At 40.0% G+C, this 19,424-nt stretch overlaps 1 protein-coding gene across 1 annotated transcript in view; it reads left to right on the forward strand.

The window, feature by feature from the left end:
- Positions 1–19,424, forward strand: part of sacs (sacsin molecular chaperone) — a 123,291-nt gene that overhangs the window by 33,590 nt on the left and 70,277 nt on the right. The window contains exons 5-7 of the mRNA XM_041199255.1: positions 662–773; positions 9,198–9,344; positions 14,741–16,223. Coding sequence (XP_041055189.1) covers positions 662–773; positions 9,198–9,344; positions 14,741–16,223 — 1,742 coding nt within the window. The remainder of the gene's footprint in view (positions 1–661; positions 774–9,197; positions 9,345–14,740; positions 16,224–19,424) is intronic.

Genomic DNA, 19,424 nt, shown 5'->3' on the forward strand with positions numbered 1-19,424 from the left:
TGTAAAATTCAGTCCATTGATTCTTTGTTTTCACCAAATTCTGTGTCATGCTGGTTGTTGTCAGCATCTCTTTAGTTTTGATTTATAAAGTTACATGATATCAGCCTGAATCACAAGTTCTCATGTAGGTTCACACGAACTAGTTTCTTAATTTCACAGTCAATTTCTGAAAGGATTTGGAGCTGCCATTTGACCTGTATGCAGTCTTGAATTCAGTGAATGCCACATACCTAACCAGGTCCAATGGAATAAATTCAGAAAATACTGGAAATGCGTAGCACATTGCCATCTGAAAAGATATGCCAGTGTTTTGGTTGGAAACAGGGTTATGCAATAATATTTCTAACCTTTTTCCTCACTCTTTTGCTACACTTTTTCTTTTATATCTCTCTTTCTGCATGCTTGCAGTTTCTTTTGCCTTCTGCTCTTTTCTTTCCTCCCTCATCCTTCTCTTCTTTTTGCTCTTCATTCTTTACCTCCAACATTTTCCTCTGCTCTATCAGGCCTGATATAATGGGCAGTTTTGGTTCAGCAAAATGGCTGGTGATGTTAAAAATCCTATATTCTTTTAAGGTTCCCTAGAGCCATTACGGAGGTTTACAATAGCTTGGAAGTCCATTAAAATAACCAAGCACATTCTCACTTAATTCTGTGTTTGTAGGAATTGATACAAAATGCTGAAGATGCCGGAGCTACTGAGGTGAAGTTTTTATATGATGAGACAGAATATGGAACAAATTCACTTTGGTCAGAGATGCTGAAGGAATATCAAGGTAAGAGATCTCCATAACAACAGTGATGGCTCCAAATTACAATCAAGGCTTCTTGCTGTAGATCCTGTCTGTGATGACATTGGGAGAATTGTAGCCTTTATAGAACGGCAATCTCTTTAACGCTGTTTTAGGTTTTAATCAGTGTGTTTTGCATTTATCTTAGGTAGTCACTGCAGAAAGATTGAGGCCTGAATCACTAAACTATGTTGCTTGGATTGCTGCCAGGCGGGCACGATAAACACATTGTCCTCTCATACCAATTCTAACTGCTGAGTTCTGTGCTAACACTTCTAACTTAACGTACTTTACCACCTTTCAAAGTAAACAGTAGAATAACATTCTGCGAAATATTAACTTGAGGTTGCCATTCAAAGAAGTTACTCAAACTCAGATTACTGGAACCTGATTGTTTACACCCAAAGAATGCTGAAAAAAACAAGGGAAGAAATATTTCAGGAACATAGGAAAAGGAGATGGCCATTCAGTCCCTTGAGCCCGTTCTGCCATTCAATTAGATCATGGCCGATCTATACCTTAACTCCACTTACCATAGCTCCATGTCCATTGATACCCTTACTGAGGAAAAAATCTATCCATCTCAATCTTAGAAGTTCCAATTGTCTCAGCTGCCTTAGAGTTTCAGGGGAGATCATTCTAGATTCTTCTGTAATATTGTTTAACTTCCTGTGGAAAGAAAAATTACAGTGGGTTACAAATGTGATTTCCCTTTTCAAATAAAGACAGTATAGACTAGTTAGTCTCACTTCAATTGTTGTTGGAGGTTATCACATGGGAAGAAATGCATTTGGAAAACTCCTTAAATGACGAGACCAAAACTGTACACTGTACTCCAGGTGTCATTTTACCAATGCCTGTTACAATGCCTTGTAACAAGACTACTCTACTGTTACATCCTATCCCCCTTGCAATAAAGGCCAACATTCTGTTTGCCTTCCTAATTATTTACTGTACCTGCATACGAACTTTTTGTGATTCATGTATGAGGACACCTGTATAACAGCTACTCAAGGCCAATAAGCTTGGAGTTTTCGAGAGCTGGTCAAGAATGACCAATGTTAAAGAATTCCTTGACGAAATAACAGGATAGGTCAAGGAAATGCAATGGGGGTGGTTTACATGGATTTTTAATAATAATAATTTAATAATAATGTCGCAGAACACTTGTGATAAGGATAATTATACATATCATTAAGAGCAAGGTGACCACATCGATATAGAAATGGTTGGAGTATAGGAAAGCAAGTGTAGGAGTAAAAGGAGATTTCCTGGAACAGAAAATCTGAAACTTAGTGATTGAAGGAACAATATTGAAATGTGTCAGTGATACCAAATGGGAGTAATGGCAAATCGTGGCAATGATTGTGAAAGGAATTAAGAGCAGGAGTAGGTCATTCTGCCCCTTGAGCCTGTTCTGCCATTCAATAGGATCATGGCTGATCTGATTGTGGCATTAACTCCACTTTCCTGCCTGCCTTTACTCCCTTGTCGATCAAAAATCCATCTAACTCAGCCTTAAATATATTCAATGACCCAGCCTCCAGTGCTCTCTGGGTAGTGAATTCCAAACACTAACGACCCTTTGAGAGAAGGAATTCTTCCTCATCTCCATCTTACGTGGGATATCACATATTTTGAAACTGTGCCCCCTAGTTCTAGATCCCCCCACGAGAGAAATATCACCTTAACATCTACTGGTGCCCTGTCAAGTCCTCAAGAATTTTATTTGTTTCAATAAGACCACTTCTCATTCTTCTAAACTCCAATGAGTTTAAAGATAGGCCCAACCTGCTCATTTTTTCCCTTATAAGACAACACCTTCAATCTAGTGAGCTCCTCTGAACTGCCCCCAATGCAAGTATATTCCTCCTTAAATGTACTCCAGGTGTCAGCTTACCAATGCCTGTACAGTTGTAACAAGACTACTCTACTGTTACATTCTATCCCCCTTGCAATAAAGGCCAACATTCTGTTTGCCTTCCTAATTATTTACTGTACCTGCACTCAAACTTTTTGTGATATATGTATGAGAACACCTGCATAACAGCATTCTGCAGACTCTCTCCCTTTAACTAATATTCTACTTTTCTATCCTTATCGCCAAAAACATTTTCCCACATTATATGCGATCTGTCATTATTTTTGCCCACTCACTTAACCTATCTATATTCCTTTGCAGACAATTTATGTCCTCCTCACAACTTGCTTTCCTGCCTATCTTTGTATCATCAGCAAATTTGGCGACAATACAGTCTTTTTCTTCATACAAGTCACTAATATAGATTGTAAAATTTGTTGAGGCCACAGTGCTAATCCCTGTGGCACCCCACTAGTTATAGTTTGTTAACCTGAAAATAACCCATTTATCCCGACTCTCTGTTTCCTGTTAGTAAACCAATCCTCTATCCATGCTAATATATTACCCCCAATACCATGAGCTCTTATCTTATGTAGTAACCTTTTATGTGGAACCTTATTGAATGCCTTTTGGAAATCCAATTGCACTACATCTACTGGTTTTCCTTTATCCACCCTACTTGTTATATCCTCAAAGAAATCTAATAGATTTGTCAAATATGATATCCCTTTCATAAAACCATGTTGACTGTGCCTGATTGGATTTTTAAAAAAAATATTCATTCACGGCATGTAGGCTTCGCTGGTGGGGCCAGCATTTATTGGCCATCCCTAGTTACCCTTGAGAAGGTGATGGTGAGCTGCCTTCTTGAACCGCTGCAGTTCATGTGGTGTAGGCACACCCACAGTGCTGTTAGGAAGGAAGTTCCAGGATTTTGACCCAGCAAAAGTGAAGGAACGGTGATATATTTCCAAGTCAGGATGGTGAGTGATTTGGAGGGCAACTTCCAGGCGGTGATGTTCCCATCTATCTGCTGCCCTTGTCTTTCTAGATGGTAGTGGTCATGAGTTTGGAAGGTGCTGTTGAAGGAGCCTTGGTGAATTCCTGCAGTGCATCTTGTAGATGCTACACACTGCTGCTTCTGTGCGTCAGTGGTGGAGGGAATGAATGTTTGTAGATGTGGTGCCAATCAAGTGGGCTGCTTTGTCCTAGTTAGTGTCCAGCTTCATCAGCGTTGTGGGAACTGCACTCATCCAGGCAAGTGGAGGGTATTCCATCACACTCCTGATGTGCCTTGTAGATGGTGGACAGGCTTTGGGGAGTCAGGAGGTGAGTTATTGTCACATGATTCCTAGCCTCTTAGAACAATAGAAAAGTTACAGCACAGAAGGAGGCCATTCGGCCCATCTTGTTCATGCCAGCCCGAGGACACCCAGGTGCCCTTTCTAATCCCGCCTTCCTGCACCCAGCCCATAGCCCTGCAGCTTACAGCACTTAAGGTGCAGATCCAGGTACTTTTTAAAGGAATTTAGAGTTTCTGCCTCTACCACCAACTTGGGCAGTGAATTCCAGACACCTACTACCCTCTGCATAAAAAAAGTTCTTCCTCATGTCCCATCTACACCTTCTGCCACTTATCTTGAATCTTTGTCCCCTGGTTCTAGAATTCTCCAGAGAGGGAAACAATTTTATCCTGTCCACTCTATCTATTACCCTCATAATTTTGTACACTTCAATCAAGTCACCTCTCAGTCTTCTTTGTTTTAAGGAAAATAACTACAACCTATCCAATCTTTCCTCGTAGCTACACTTTTCTAACCCTGGCAACATTTTTGTTAACCTCCTCTGCACTCTCTGCAGAGCTATTACATCCTTTCTGTAATGTGGTGACCAGAACTGTACAAAATACTCCAGGTGTGGCCTCACCAGAGTTTTATACAATTCCAACATTATATCCTTACTTTTATATTCTATACCTCTGCCAATGAAGGAGAGCATTCCATATGCCTTCTTTACAATCTTGTCTACTTGAACTGCTGCCTTCAGGGACCTGTGTACTTGTACGCCAAGATCTCTCACTTCATCTACCCCTCTTAGCATATTCCCATTTACTGTGTACCCCTGTAACTGTTTGTCCTCCCTAAACTTATGACCTCACACTTCTCTATGTTAAAATCCATCTGCCACTTTACCGCCTACTCCACCAACCCATCTATATTGTTTTGGAGATTATGGCTATCCTCTAGACTATCCACTACTTGGCCAATCTTTGTGTCATCTGCAAATTTCCCAATTGTGTCCCCCACGTTCACGTCCAAATCGTTAATATATAACACAAACAGCAAGGGTCCCAACACCGAGCCCTGTGGAACACCACTTGAGACAACTTTCCATTCGCAAGGGCATCCATCGACCATTACCCTTTGTTTCCTGTTACAAATCCAACCATTTATCCAGTTTGCCACATTACCCTGAATCCCATGGGCTTTCACTTTCCTGACCAATCTGCCATGTAGCCACAGTATTCATATGGCTAGTCTAATTCAGTTTCTGGTCAATGGTAACCCCCAGGATGTTGATAGTGGGGGAATCAACGATGGTAATGCCATTGAACATCAAGGGGCGATGGTTGGGTTCTCTCTTGTAGGGAATGGTCATTGCCTGACACTTGTGAGGCGTGAATGTTACTTGCCACTTGTCAGCCCAAGCCTGGATATTGTCCAGGTCTTGCTGCATTTGGACGTGGACTGCTTCAGTGTCTGAGGAGTCGTGAATGGTGCTGAATATTGTGCAATCATCAGAGAACATCCCCACTTCTGACCTTATGATGGAAGGAAAGTCATTGATGAGGCAGCTGAAGTTGGTTGGGCTGCTACTTCTGTAACAATGGATTTCAGCAATTTCCCAGTGGCAGATGTTAGGCTAACTGGCCTTTGTTTCCTGCATTTTGTCTCTTTCATTTCTAGAACAAATTTGTTACATTTGTGGTTTTCCACTCTGCTGCAACCTTTCCAGAATCTAGGAAATTTTGGAAGATTACAACCAATGCATCCACTATCTCTGCAGCCACTTCTTTTTAGACCCTAGGGTGAAGGCCATCAGGCCCAGGGGACTTGTCAACCCTTATTCCCTAATACTTTTCCCCTAGTGATAATGATTGTTTTAAGTTCCTCCCTCTCTTTTGCCCCCTTTTTAAAAAATTCTTGGGATGCTTTTTCTGTCTTCTGCCATGAAGACCGATATAAAACACTTATTCAAAGTCTTTGCCATTTTCTTGTTTCCCATTACTAATTCCAGTTTCATCCTTTAAGGGATTAACTTTAACTACTCACTTTAACTACTCTATATCTTTTTTATACTTGTAAAAGCTCTTGCTGTTTGTTTTATATTTCTTCCTAATTTACTCTCATATTCTATTTTCTTCCTCATTTTGTTTCTGTCATCATTTGCTTGTTTCTAAAATTTTCCCAATCTTCTGGCCTACCATTAATCTTTGCAGTATTGTATGCCTTTTCTTTCAATTTGATACCACCCTTAACTTCCTTAGTTAGCTAAGGATGGAACATCCTTCTCGTGGAGTCTTTCTTTCTCAATGAAATATATTTTTGTTGGGAGTATGAAATACCTCCTTAAATGTCCGCCACTGCTTCTCTCTACCATCTTACCTTTTAACCTATTTTCCTGTTCTACTGTAGCCAACTCTGTCTCTATACCTTTGTAATTGCCTTTATTTAAGTTTAAGGCACTAATTTCTGACACGAGTTTCTCATCCTCGAACTGAATGTGAAATTCTATCATGTTATGATCACTCTTGCCTAAAAGATCCTTTACTATGAGATCATTAATGAATCCTGTGTCATTATACATTTTTCTTCTTGATTCTCTTCCTTACCTAGAGATATATGAGGCAGATGAAGCACATGCTTATGTCTGTTTCCAAAGCTAGATTTTCCTGGAATAGGTTGCCGTGGCCAGCAAGTCCTGGAATGAACTTGGAGCTTCTGTCTCAGAGGCAGGGGTGCTACCTACTGCACTACAAGACCTCTCTCATTACACATTACCCAGGTATAAAATAGCTTGTACCATGGTTGGTTCCAGATGTATTCTTCTAAGAAACTGTCCAGAATGCATTATGAACTCACCCTCAAGCCTACCTTTGCCAATTTGATTTGTCTAATATATTCTGAAGGTTAAAATCATGCATGATAGTTACAGTTTCTTTCTTTCAAACCCGCATTATTTCTCTGTCCTATAATGTAGCTACTGTTCGGTGGCCTGTAAACTACTTCCACAAGTGACTTCTTTCCTTTGCTATTTCTTATCTTTTTTGTCTTTTTAAATTCTTTATTCTTATGTTTCTTTCAAATTCCATTTTTCATTTCCCTCCCTCTCCCTTGCTGTCTGCTAAAGATTGCTGCACAGTAGTCCTCCTGTTACAAGAGCCAGCTTGCTGCCGTTTCCAACTCTCAGTGTCTTGGAGGATGCAACAGAATGGGCACATTAGTGACAGAGGCAGTTGAATGCATAAATGTGTGAAGTAATGTATTTTAGATGTAAGAATAAAGCAGGAAATACATCTTAAATGGTGAGTCTTTAAATAGAGTAAAGGAGAAGGTGAAGAAACATAACAAATGTATGGAAACACAGCACAATCTGCAGAAGAACTCTAGCGAAAATGAGTATTCATACCCTCAATACACAGAGTCCTCAATTTTTCAATTACTCTTGGGAGCAGCATTAGCAACTGAACATGGGTAGGAGTAGGACTGGATGGAGAATGGATGCCAATGGATGGGAACAATGGAGAAATGCACAGCAGTAAAAGGGGCAAACTGGTTGACAGTGGAAGGGGAGAAATAGATGACAATGAAATGTGAAATGGACAGTAACTGAAAGAGGGAAAATTATATTAATAGCCTGGATATTGCAGTAGTAATGATGGTGAAACTGCCAACATTCAATATCAATATTTTGTAAAACTGACAGCAACTTCTGACATCTGCACATGCACAGTTAATTGGGGAAATCTAGAGGTTGTTGTTGGTGATGCTCTATTCCTCCACTGATATGCTAATTAAGTCCTTATAGCCGCGTGTACCATGTACAAAATGCATTGCCATAACTTGCCAAGACTCCTTCAACACACCTTCTAAACCTGCAAATTCTATCACCTCAAAGGGCTAAGGACAGAAGATGCATGGGAACATTGTCGCCTGCAAGTTCTCCTCCAAGCCACACACCATCCTGACTTGTAAATATACCAATGTTCCTTCACTGTTGCTGGGTCAAAATCCTGGAATTCCCTCCTTTACAGCACTGTGGGTGTACCTACAGCACATGGACTGCAGCGGTTCAATAAGGCAGCTCACTACCATCTTCTCAAGGGCAATTAGGGACAGTCAGTAAATGTTAGCCTTGCCAATGATGCCCACTTCCCATGAATGAATGAAAAAAAATGATGAAATTCAATTAAAATCAATGATTTAACATGAACATCCAATTTTATGTCACTATTCCTGCTGTAAGAGCCCTTGAAATTTCAAGTTACGTTTTGTTGAACAATGTGTAGCTGGCTTTTTATTGATACATTGTGGCATTATTACTGCTGGACAATTTCTCTGACCCTGAAGGATTAATTTTATATTCATGGAATGTCAAATTTCTACATTCTGTGATAAAAATTTAATACATTTTTAAAATCATGGAACAAAGCTTGTTTGTGATGTTTTATCATCCACTGTGTCTCACATGTATATCTCAATCTTTATTTCGGTCTTTTAAAATTGTGAAAAGTGAATGATAAAAACTTTTTGTTTATTCCTGGTTTGCTGTCTGTGAAAATTCTTCTTGTGCCTGGCTGTTTACCCTACTTCATACCACTGTTCTTGAACACCAGAGATCCCCTATGGCTGGCACCAGAATGAAGTTAACATTGGGAAAGGAGAAATCCACACCACAGAGCTCACTACTCTTGGTGGGCAGCTTTCTTCAAGTCCAGCAGCGAGTGCCGTCACTTCATCACTGATCACAAAATCTTGTTTGGTAGCTTCCTTGAACTGAGTGTGAGTTTTATTTCAAATTGGATTTTTTTTTTGAAATTATAAATAGGACAGATACTTCCTCAACATATATTTTAAGTCAATGCTATATTCCTTTTAAAGTGCAAACCATTTTTTCTTGGAATGAAGGAACCAACCTTGCTGAGAAATTGTATTCTAAACACAATCTATTAGTTGATTTTTTAGTGGGTAGTTATCATGTGAAATGCAAGATCTGTTTTCTTGGATAATAGATCTATGATCACCAGGTACAAGACAGAAGGTGCCCAAGATAGGTGATTGATTAATCCTTGAAACAGGGAAACCACAAGTTGGTGTGTTTCATTACCAAAACAGTTTCAGTTCAATATATATTGAATTCAGTAATAGCAGGCAGAAATGTACCTTTTTGATGTATGTTGCATTCTGAGTATGCACAGTTTTCTCCTCCAAAGATACTGGAGTGTCTGGGTAAATTTTGATTAAATAAAACATTGATTATTTCTTCAGGACCAGCTTTGTACTCATACAACAATGCAGTATTCACCCCTGAGGATTGGCATGGAATTCAGGAAATAGCGAGAAGTAGGAAAAGAGATGATCCGCTGAAAGTTGGACGATTTGGTATTGGTTTCAATTCTGTCTATCATATAACAGGTAAGTGAATTGTCCTTGTGTTTTGCAGTGGACCTGCTCTGAATGGTGCTTTGTTTAGTTTCCAGCTCCTTGGTGCAAGGTTAAATTGGAATTTGTTCAGGATTTTCTTTTGTTTCATTTTTTGTGTGCAAGTTTTGCATCCAGCTTGTTGTCATTTTGAGCGTGTTAAAATAATTAACAAAGAGAAAAGAAGGCATTTATTTTATGATAATTTCTTTGGACCTGGAGCTGGAAATTTACAAGCATGTGCCAATCTGAGATCATTCCTCACCAACAGAAAGATTTGAGGTAATTGGCAAAAGAATGAAAGGTGACATGAGAAAAAACATCACTGCAGTAAAGTTTTATGATCTGGGATGCACTGTCTGAAAGTTTGGAAGAAGTAGTGTCAATATTTACTTCCAAAAGTGAATTGGATAAGCACTTGAAAAAGAAATTTGCAGGGCTATGGAGAAGGAGCAGGGAAGTAGTAAAAATTGCAAAGCTCTTCATATCCTGTCTGTTAACTTTTGCATTTATTAACCCATTCTTCAAAGGTTTTTCAATTTTTTTAACAGCAGTATTTGATATACTATTTTCACCATCTATCAGGCTGGCATAGCTTAGAATTCGTAGTTGGGCATTAATACAGATGCTTGTGTATGTGTATGATGCGTAACTAAAATTGGTTCTGAACTTGACATTTACAATTGACTTTCAAGTGGAGTTTTAGAAGGTTAGGAAACCCAGAATCCTTGAGTTCCATTGGCGTTCAATCTTGAACTGATTTCAAAGCTCTGAAAACTTAATTTGTGAAATTGCTTTTGTACTTTCAAACTCTTTAACCTGCTTTTACATTCATATAACGGGCTAAGACCTCAAGCAGATGAGTGAGATGATTTCTTTAGGCTTGCTTTACACAGCTAAATGTTTGCTTTTTCACATAAACAAAAATGCATTTTGGATAATCTTATTGAAGCTCAGCTGACATATGACCTTGACTCATTTCGGATGTTTTTGTTGCCTAACTACATACTCCTGAAGTAGGAATGTAGGAACAGAAGTAGGTCAATGAGCCCTTCTAGCCTGTTTCGCTATTCTGTTATATTATGGCAGATTTGCACCTCAGTTTCACTTACTTGACTTTTCTCCAAATGCTTTGATGGCCTCAACTAACAAAAAATCAATTCATCTCAGTCTTTCAGTTGACCCTACATCCACAGAGAAATTTCCTAAGCAGCATACCAATGTACCTGTCTGCATATCTAAACTATACAACTAAACTATACTATAACTAAACTAACTGCTAACTATAGCATTTCCCTACTTTTTACTTATAATTTTGATCTGACTGTAGGCTCTTGTCCCAGCTATCTTCACATGACCATGACATTCACCAGGTAGCCATCTTCTGGACTTCGCATTTTCATAATGTGCTTGTCTCATCCAGGTTTCCCTTTTTCCTAGTAAGTTTAAAGCCTACCGTCTCCAGCCCACTTTCCCTTTGTCTAATCATCTGCATCTCTCTGAGAATAATTCCCCTTCTTTTGTCACTTCCTTTTCAGCTTTGGCTCAAGCCATAAGCTATTCTTTACCAATACACCTTTCTTGTACAGGCATTCTACCAGGAAGATGGCAACAATACTGTCAGCTGCACAAAGCCTGTCTTATCTTAGTAGTTGACTGAAGCCATGGTTTTCAGTCCCTGCGCCAAACCCAGTTCTCTAGTTACTGACACCATCTCTCTCTCTCTGGCCACAGTCTGAGATTAAATCAGTCAGTTCATCTTTGACTCTGAGATGAGTCAATCTGACCACATATTCACACTATTATTAAGACAGCCTATTTCCACCTCAGTAACATTGCCTAAATTTGTCCCTGACTCAGCTCATCAGCTGCTGAAACCCTCATCCTTTTCTTTATTAGCTTTAGATTTGACTATTCCAGCACAATCTCGGCAGGTCTCTTATGTTCAATCCCCCATAAACTTGAGGCCATCCAAAATTCTGCTACCCATGTCTTAACTCACATCAAGTCTTATTCACCTATCACCCCTATGCTCGCTGACCCACACTGGCTTGCAGTCAAGCAACATCTTGATACTGAAACTCTCACCCTTGTTTACAAAAGCCTCATGGCCTTGCAGCTCCCTATCTCTGTAGCCTCCTTCAGCCCTACAACCCTCTAACATATCCGTACTCTGCTAATTCTGACCTCTTGAATATGCCTGATTTTATTTGCTCTAGCATTGGTGGCCGTGCTTTCGTTTGCTGAGGCCCCAAGCTCTGGAATTCCCTTCCTGAAGTTCTCAACCTCTCTGCCTCCTTTCAAACACTCCCTAAAACCTTCCTCTTTGACCAAGCTTTTGGTCATCTGACTTAATATCTTTTTATGTGGCTCAATGTCATATTTTGTTTTATAATGTTCCTGTGAAGTGCCTTGGGATGTTTCATCATGTTAAAGGCACTATATAAATATAAGTTGTTGTTGCCCTCAAAATGAGTCTCTAGATCTGGTTTTATATGACATCAGTTGTTTAGCTCATTTCTATCGTTATGTCAACTCAGTGAATTCTTGCAAAATTTCACTCAGTTTTAAAAATGCTCAGCGGCAAAATTCAAGTTTGGGTTCAGAAAAACTGACTGTGATTTCAAGACTCAGCTCTAATAAGACAAAAGCCTTCTCAATCCCTAGAGGCCCATTCACCTATTTAGCAGCCAACCATATCTCAAAACGTTGGCCTTCTGGTGGCACCCAGCTGCAGCATCAGGATGGAAATTAGGAAAACGAATCAAAGTATCCGTGGAAACATGATAATAAGAAGCAAATGGTCACATTTATAGTAAAATTATGTCTTAATTTGACTTGCTTGTATAAGCCCATGATATTTTGAGGTTTCAAAATATCTGGTAGAAATAAAATGTTATTCTTAGTGCTAGTGACTTTAGAGGCAAATGTTTATCCGTGGAATGATTGAAGTTGCCAAGAAAACTAGGGAGCTGTTGTGACAAAATGTTGCTAAGGGTGAGGCCTGGTGAAAACTGAAGGGGGCAGGATAGAAAAATTGGAGAGGGAGAGCTTAGCTACGTCCTTCCTACCATTCTAAATTCCAGCTGACAAGGACACCTGATCCAAGCTGATGCATCCCTCTTTAAATATGTAGCTTGGGTTCTGATGATGTGTGAGGGACTAAGACCTCACCCTATATATTTTTATAAACTGTATATAGGTTTCCTCATTAATATTTCTAAAATTTAAAAAAACGAACAAAGATCCTTAAAGTAGCTGAACCTATGGCTGTCTGTGACCTCTGAACAAAAGAAGCCATGTTGCAGTTTCAGGGAAACTCACACCTCATTATCTCTGAGGAACCACTAACGACTATCTGCGGACTGCACAGCCCAATTTCAAAGAGAGCTATACAAAGACCATCTGCATTTGATAGCCCTGGCTGACCAGAAGGAGACTGATGGTCTGTTAAGACAAAAGACCCGCAACCTTTCTTTCAATTCATAATGGCTGAGACATTTAGCAATCTGTGAAGCCCAGCCACATTCCAAACTATGGATACACATCCTTTGTTGGAGACCGGGTGGAGAGGTGGGGGTCGTGTGACATAGGCCCCTGGCTTGTTGAACATGTTAATATTGCCTAGCTGAGCTGAATAGCATAGTCTGCTGCTTTAACATCTGACTAGCAGGCCACACTGAGGGAGCTGTGGCCCAGGTTAGACATCTGACCCCATCTATCCTGATTCCGCTAGAAGATCTGTACCATCGCCTACAAAACTGATCCATCTCCGAGTGCCAGTTTCATTGTGTTAAGTCAACAGCACTGGCAAAGTGAATTATACTACATTGGTGTTCAGGCAGCTGACCTCCATGAAGGAATACATCATTGGACTTTGATTCTGGACTCTGAAACTCACGTGAACCAATGCTTATTTTCTCTATGGTCTCTGTACTGTAAAACCTCCTTTTCTCTATCCCTTTCTTTACTGTCTGAATGTGGAGGTGACGTTGCGACCCTCCTTTCACGTTTTGAATGTGTGCAATAAACTAACCCTTTAAGTTCTGTGATGAAAGTATGATAATTTTCATAATATTTTTCTGGTTTATTGTGAAGTAGGTTTATGGGGACAAGTTTGGTTGGGTCTGTCTGTGTGATTTAATTACATTTGGAGACTGCAAGCTTGAAATTATCAAAAGAAGCTAGGTGCTTGACATGCTAATGAGTAAATATGGGTGCTGGCTTAGCATGCAAGGTGTGAAGGGAATTTGCATTTTTAAATAAATAAAGGGATTGTTGGAGTTCAAAGGGATCTTAGTCTGTTGAAGAAGGCCATGTAAGATCTAACAGGAGTGTGTGAAATAGCCTTAATGAAGCCTCCAGCCATTTGTGCATAAGTCTGCTAAATTATGAAACTGAAGTTGGGAAAAAAGTCATTTATAATTCCACTATCAAGTGGGTATTGTGTTAACGTGCTGGTTCTGTCTTAAATCTAAAATCTATTTTGAACTGTTTCCTTAAAGGGGGTGCAACTGCAGGTCAGGTTAATTCGGAATGTTAGGAGTTATTATAGGAGTAAGTAATTGTAGTCTTATGTATGTACTTGAAATCTTTTATTTTGTTAATAAATATTTTAATTCTTAAAATATCTAAAGGTCTTGGTGGTCTTATTACTTCTGAATTCAATGCACACATCTCCAAATAAATACAAATTGCAAAACCATTGTGATAGTGTGGCCAAGTTTCCCTTGTGGATTTGGTCCACCTGGCACACATCATCTGCCACATCATAACAGTTCATCCTATCTTGAGTTTGCTGTGGAGTTATTAACAGAAAATCAGATCACACAAAAAAACCGAGGGGTTGGAGAAATACGCCGCTATTTATAAAGAGGGGAAAAATTAGTGCTGTTTAAGCTAACACTCCCTCCTGTCTGTAACACATGACTGTAGCTGATCTGCTTTCTTTACCTAAATCCTGAGCAGGACAGCAGATAGCACAGGTGGTTTCCCTGTCAAGCCAAGCCTGGCTGGGAGGTGGATTGAGGGCTTGAAGTGGCCTAGTAATGTAAGGCTTTTTTTCTCCTTCTCCATTGTAGTAGCAAGCAGAGATTCCTATGCTGCTCAGTAATATCCTTCATTGTGCATGAGGGTTGAAATGTGTTGCTGATCAGAGAAAATGCTGGAAATAACTCACGCAGTGTGGAGTAAGAAAGAGTGTTAATGTTTCAAGCCAGAACCTTATTTTTATCTGAGTTTAGATTTTCAGTTTATTTCAGATTTCCAGCTTCTATGATATTTTTATTTTATATGTGTACATTATTGGTTGACACTTATATACATAAATTTATTATTGTGTATAAATTTACTAAGATATCCTGAAGAGTATATTTTTTTTTTCCCCACAGATGCACCGTGCATATTTAGTGGGACTCAAATTGGAATATTAGATCCCCATCAATCACTCTTTGGATCCCATGAATCAGGTCAAAGTTGGAATCTAACAAGCGACCGCGAAGAGATTAGTGAGCACCCAGACCAATTTGCACCATATGTTGGCATCTTTGATAGCACCAAAGAAACCTTTAAAGATGGCTTTCTTCCTGGCACCATATTCAGGTTCCCTCTCCGTAAAAAACCATCCTACATAAGCAACAATCTGTATAATAAAGATAAAGTTCTTGAGTTGTTTGAGTCATTCAAAGCAGATGCGAGTTCTCTTTTACTTTTCCTGAAAAATGTGCAGAGTGTGACTTTGTACATCCGGGAATCCAATGGCACAGAGAGAATCCTCTTCAGAGTGACTGCCTCTGAGGGTAAAGAGCTGAAACATGAGAGGCCAAACTCCTTAAAGATCCTGAGGACTGCTGCAGATCGCTACTGCAATAATATTCCAAGCAACAATGTAACATGTGTGACTTACCATGTAAACATAGTGGCTGAAGATGTAACTTCAAAAGATATGGAAGAAATGTCTTGGCTCGTTTGCAACAGTGTGGGTGGCCGAGGGATGTGCAATGAACTGGACTGTTTGGCTGAAGACTTGAAGTACATTCCTAATATTGCCATTGCCATGCCTCTCCTGCGTAGCGAGGAGGTGAAAGGAGCTGTATCTGAGTTCGTAGGGCGAGCATTCTGCTTCCTTCCTTTACCTCCTGGTGAAGAAAGCAAGACTGGCCTGCCTGTGCACATCAGTGGTTTCTTTGGATTAACAGATAACAGAAGGAGTATTAAGTGGAGAGAAGTAGACCAGTGGAGAGACCCCGCTGCTCTATGGAATGAGCTCCTTATTAACAATGTAGTTCCGAAGACTTATGCCACACTGGTTCTAGAAGCTGTGAAACGAATGCAAGCTGAAAAAGATCAGGATTCTCCATTAACTCCTGAGGCCATTCACAAAGTATGGCCTGATGTAAGCAAGATCCGAGTGCACTGGAAACCAATTTTAGAGCCCCTCTTTAAGGAACTGATTCAGCATCCTGTAATCTATTCAATGAGTAACCGTTGGGTGAAAGTTGACTTGGTTTATTTCTGTGAAATGGACAATGGCAGAGACTGTACAGAAACAGTTCTCAACTTCCTCAATAAGACAGGAGTACAGATAGCTCGAGTGCCTGAAAATGTCTTTAATGCTGTACAGGCCTACAGCCCTGATGCAAAGAACCTAAAGAGAGTCAGTCCTGCACTGGTACGGCAGGTGATTAGAAAATTCAGGCATCGAGGCAGTCCAGAGGAAAAACTTCAGCTTCTGGAGTATGTGCTGACTGATCACAACTTTGGAGAATTGATTGGATTGGAACTGCTTCCACTACAGAATGGGAATTTCATATCTTTTGACTCCTCTGCAGCAGATAAGGATGCCATTTACATTACCACAGATGATCATCCCAGGTAACATTTCAGCTTCGTGTTGCTTGTTATAATGACATAAAGTGGCAGAATTGGGGATTATTGTTTACCAGCATCATTGAGATTAAGGTTTGTGGGGTGGGGGTGGGTGGGATACAGAATGGTCCGAGTTTTGTCAGTTTTGTCTTTATGTTGGGAGAGTTAACTATTTTACACACAGGTTGGAAGGGAACGGCTAAGAAAGTTTGACAAATGTTGCAGCAGGAATCTTTGATAATGTGCCAGAAGCACAGGATACTGAATTGTTAAAAGCCAGGTGGGGCTGCTGATAGGATAGAACTATCAATTTGTTGCAGATGAACAAATAATTGTGATGTTATTTAATAAGCACTGGAAAGACTGGCTATACCTAAGAGTGGATAAATTGCCTGGTCTGGCATTCCAGGTTGCTAAAGGAAGTGGAGGTGGAGATAATGGAAGGATTTGCCATAATCTTCCCATCTTCCCCAGATACAGGGAGGTGCCAGCAGATTGGAAGGTGGAAAGTTTTACACCTTTGTTCAAGAAAGGGGGTAAGGACATTCTTCGTAACTACAGTCCAGTCAATTCAACATCAGTGATGGGGAAAGTTTTAGAAAAAATAATCAGGGAAAACAAATTAACAGGTGTGTGGAAGGGTTTAAGTTTATTAAGAAGAGCCAGCATGGATTAATGAAAGCCAGATGGTAGTATAGTGGTTATGCCACTGACCTAGTAACCCTGTGCCTGGGCTAATGCTCTGGGGACACTGGTTCAAGTCCCACCATGGTAGCTCATGGAATTTAAATTCAATTAATAAATTAAATTAGTTAATGATTAAAAATTGAAAGCTAGTTTCAGTAATGGTGACCATGAAACTATCATTGAATGCTGTAAAATCCCATTTGGTTCACTAATGTCCTTTAGAGAAGGAAATTTGCTGTCCTTACCTGGTCTGGCCTACGTGTGACTCCAGACCCACATTGTGGTTGACTCTTAACTGCCCTCTGAAATGGCCAAGCAAGCCACACAGTTCAATTAGGGATAGGCAGCAAATGCTGGCCTTGTCAGTGATGTCTGCATCCCATGAAAGAATAAAATGTCATGTTTGCCTAATCTAATTAAATTTCCTGATCAAGTAATTGAGAAGGGAATGCAGTGGATGTTAAGAAAACATTTGACAAAGTAGCATATAAAAGGCCAGTTAACATAATTAAGTCTTGTGAATAAGGAGGACCAATGTCAGCTTGGATAAAAAATTAGCTTAAGGACAGAAAACCGATTGTTTTTCAGACTGTGGGGATGGTAGATAGTGGTACCATGAGTCAGTGCAAGGACCACTGCTTTTTTGACATTTATAAATGACATGAATATTAGAATATAGAGTAAAATATCAAAATTGCCAGTGATGCTCAACTTGGAAGTGTGGCAGTGAGGATGATACCAATTGGCTGTAACAGGGCACGGGCAGGCCAAGAGAACGGCAGACAAGTGGCAGATGGAATTTGATATCAAGATGTGTGAGTTGCTGCATTTTGGCAGAAGGGCTAAGGAAGGACAACATATACTTAATGATACAGTTCTAAAGAGTGTGCAAGGACATAGTGGCCTCGAGGTTCATGTGCATAGATCCTCGAAGTTGGTAGGTGTATTGAGAAGGTAGTTAGTAAACCATCTGAGATCCTGAGTTTCATAAATAGAGGTATTGTGTATAAAAGCAAGGAAGTTATGCTGAACCTTTATAAAGCTGTGGTTAGGTCACAGGTAGCTCAGTTCTGGTCACCACACTTCAGGAAGGCTGTGAGGGTACTTGAGAGGGTGTAGAGGAGATTTAGCAGAATGGTTCCAGGGTTGACGGAATTTAGCTACAAGACTAAGATGTAGAAGCTGGGGTTGTTCTTGGAGCAAAGCAAGTTATTTGGGAGATTCGATAGAGATGAACCAGATTAAGACAGGTTTAGATAAGGTAGAGAAACAAAAGGTGTCCCCTTAGCTGCTGGTACAAGATTTAAGGGTTTGGGCTAGAAATGCAGGACGATGTGAAGAAGAACTTTTTTACGCAGTGGCTGGTAATGACCTGGAGCTCGCTGCCTACAAGGGTGGTGGAAGTGGAGATGATCAATGATTTCAAAAGGAAATTGGATAGGCACTTGAGGGAAATAATCAGGGCAATGGGAATAGAGCAAGGGAACGGAACTAATTGGATTGCTGTACAGAGTGCTGGCATGGATGTGATGGGTCAAATGGCCTCCTTTTGTGCTATAATGACTCTGTGACTCTTGGTGCATTGCATTGTTCTTTAAAGGTGAATGCTGAAATGGTTGAGAGTGAGATACAATATAATAATGAATGAAGTATTTTTGTTAAATATGTCAGTTAGGCTAAAGGAAAGGTGTCAGGGCTGGATCACACACATCCTAGGATCCTAAGGTAGTAAATTATCTGGGCCCTAGTAATTATAATAGATTTCTATTGAATGTGGATATGAGCTAGAGGGTTGGTCTATGCAGTACCCATTTTTAGGTAACAAGGGCAACAGAGCTAATCTGGGTAATTAAAGGCCACTTAGCTTAATATCTGTGATAGGGAAAATTTTAGAATCTTTAAGCATGTCTAGATGAAGAGAAAACAGTTGGAAGTCTCCAGGGTTTATTTCAAAATGGATGATTGTACTTGAATTCTTTGGGAGAGTAACATACATGGTGGAATGATGAGGAGAATGCAGTGGATGTTGTTTACCTGGATTTAATAAACACCTTGATTCAGGGTTTTATTATTGAATAATAAGGGGTGTGGAATTAAGAGGAGGGTAGGGTAGAATACAGGATTAAAATCGGTTAGAAGTAAGAAAACAGAAAGTAGGACTTTTCAGTGTTGCTAGTAGTGGGCAGTCCCACAGGTTTTAGCTATGGGGCCACTTCAGTTCACTCTATATTATTAAATTAGATATAAGCCTAGAGGGAATGGTGTCAAAATACCAAATTATCCCAAAATAGGAGGAACAGTGGGCTGCATTTTAAGTGCCCCTGCTGGGTGTTTTATTCGGCTGGGGGGTGTGGGGGTGGTGGGTGGTGTTGGTTGTGGGCTGGTGGGTGTTTAAAATAGGGTGGATAGCCACCCCACCACCTTCTCGCTCACTCCCATAATATGGAGGTTGGATGGGCGCTGAAATTGACAGGCTGCCTGCCATATTTAAATAGATATATCAAGGTTCAATTGGACTTG

This window comes from Carcharodon carcharias, chromosome 11 (assembly GCF_017639515.1).
Source record: "Carcharodon carcharias isolate sCarCar2 chromosome 11, sCarCar2.pri, whole genome shotgun sequence".
Taxonomy (NCBI): Eukaryota; Metazoa; Chordata; class Chondrichthyes; order Lamniformes; family Lamnidae; genus Carcharodon; species Carcharodon carcharias.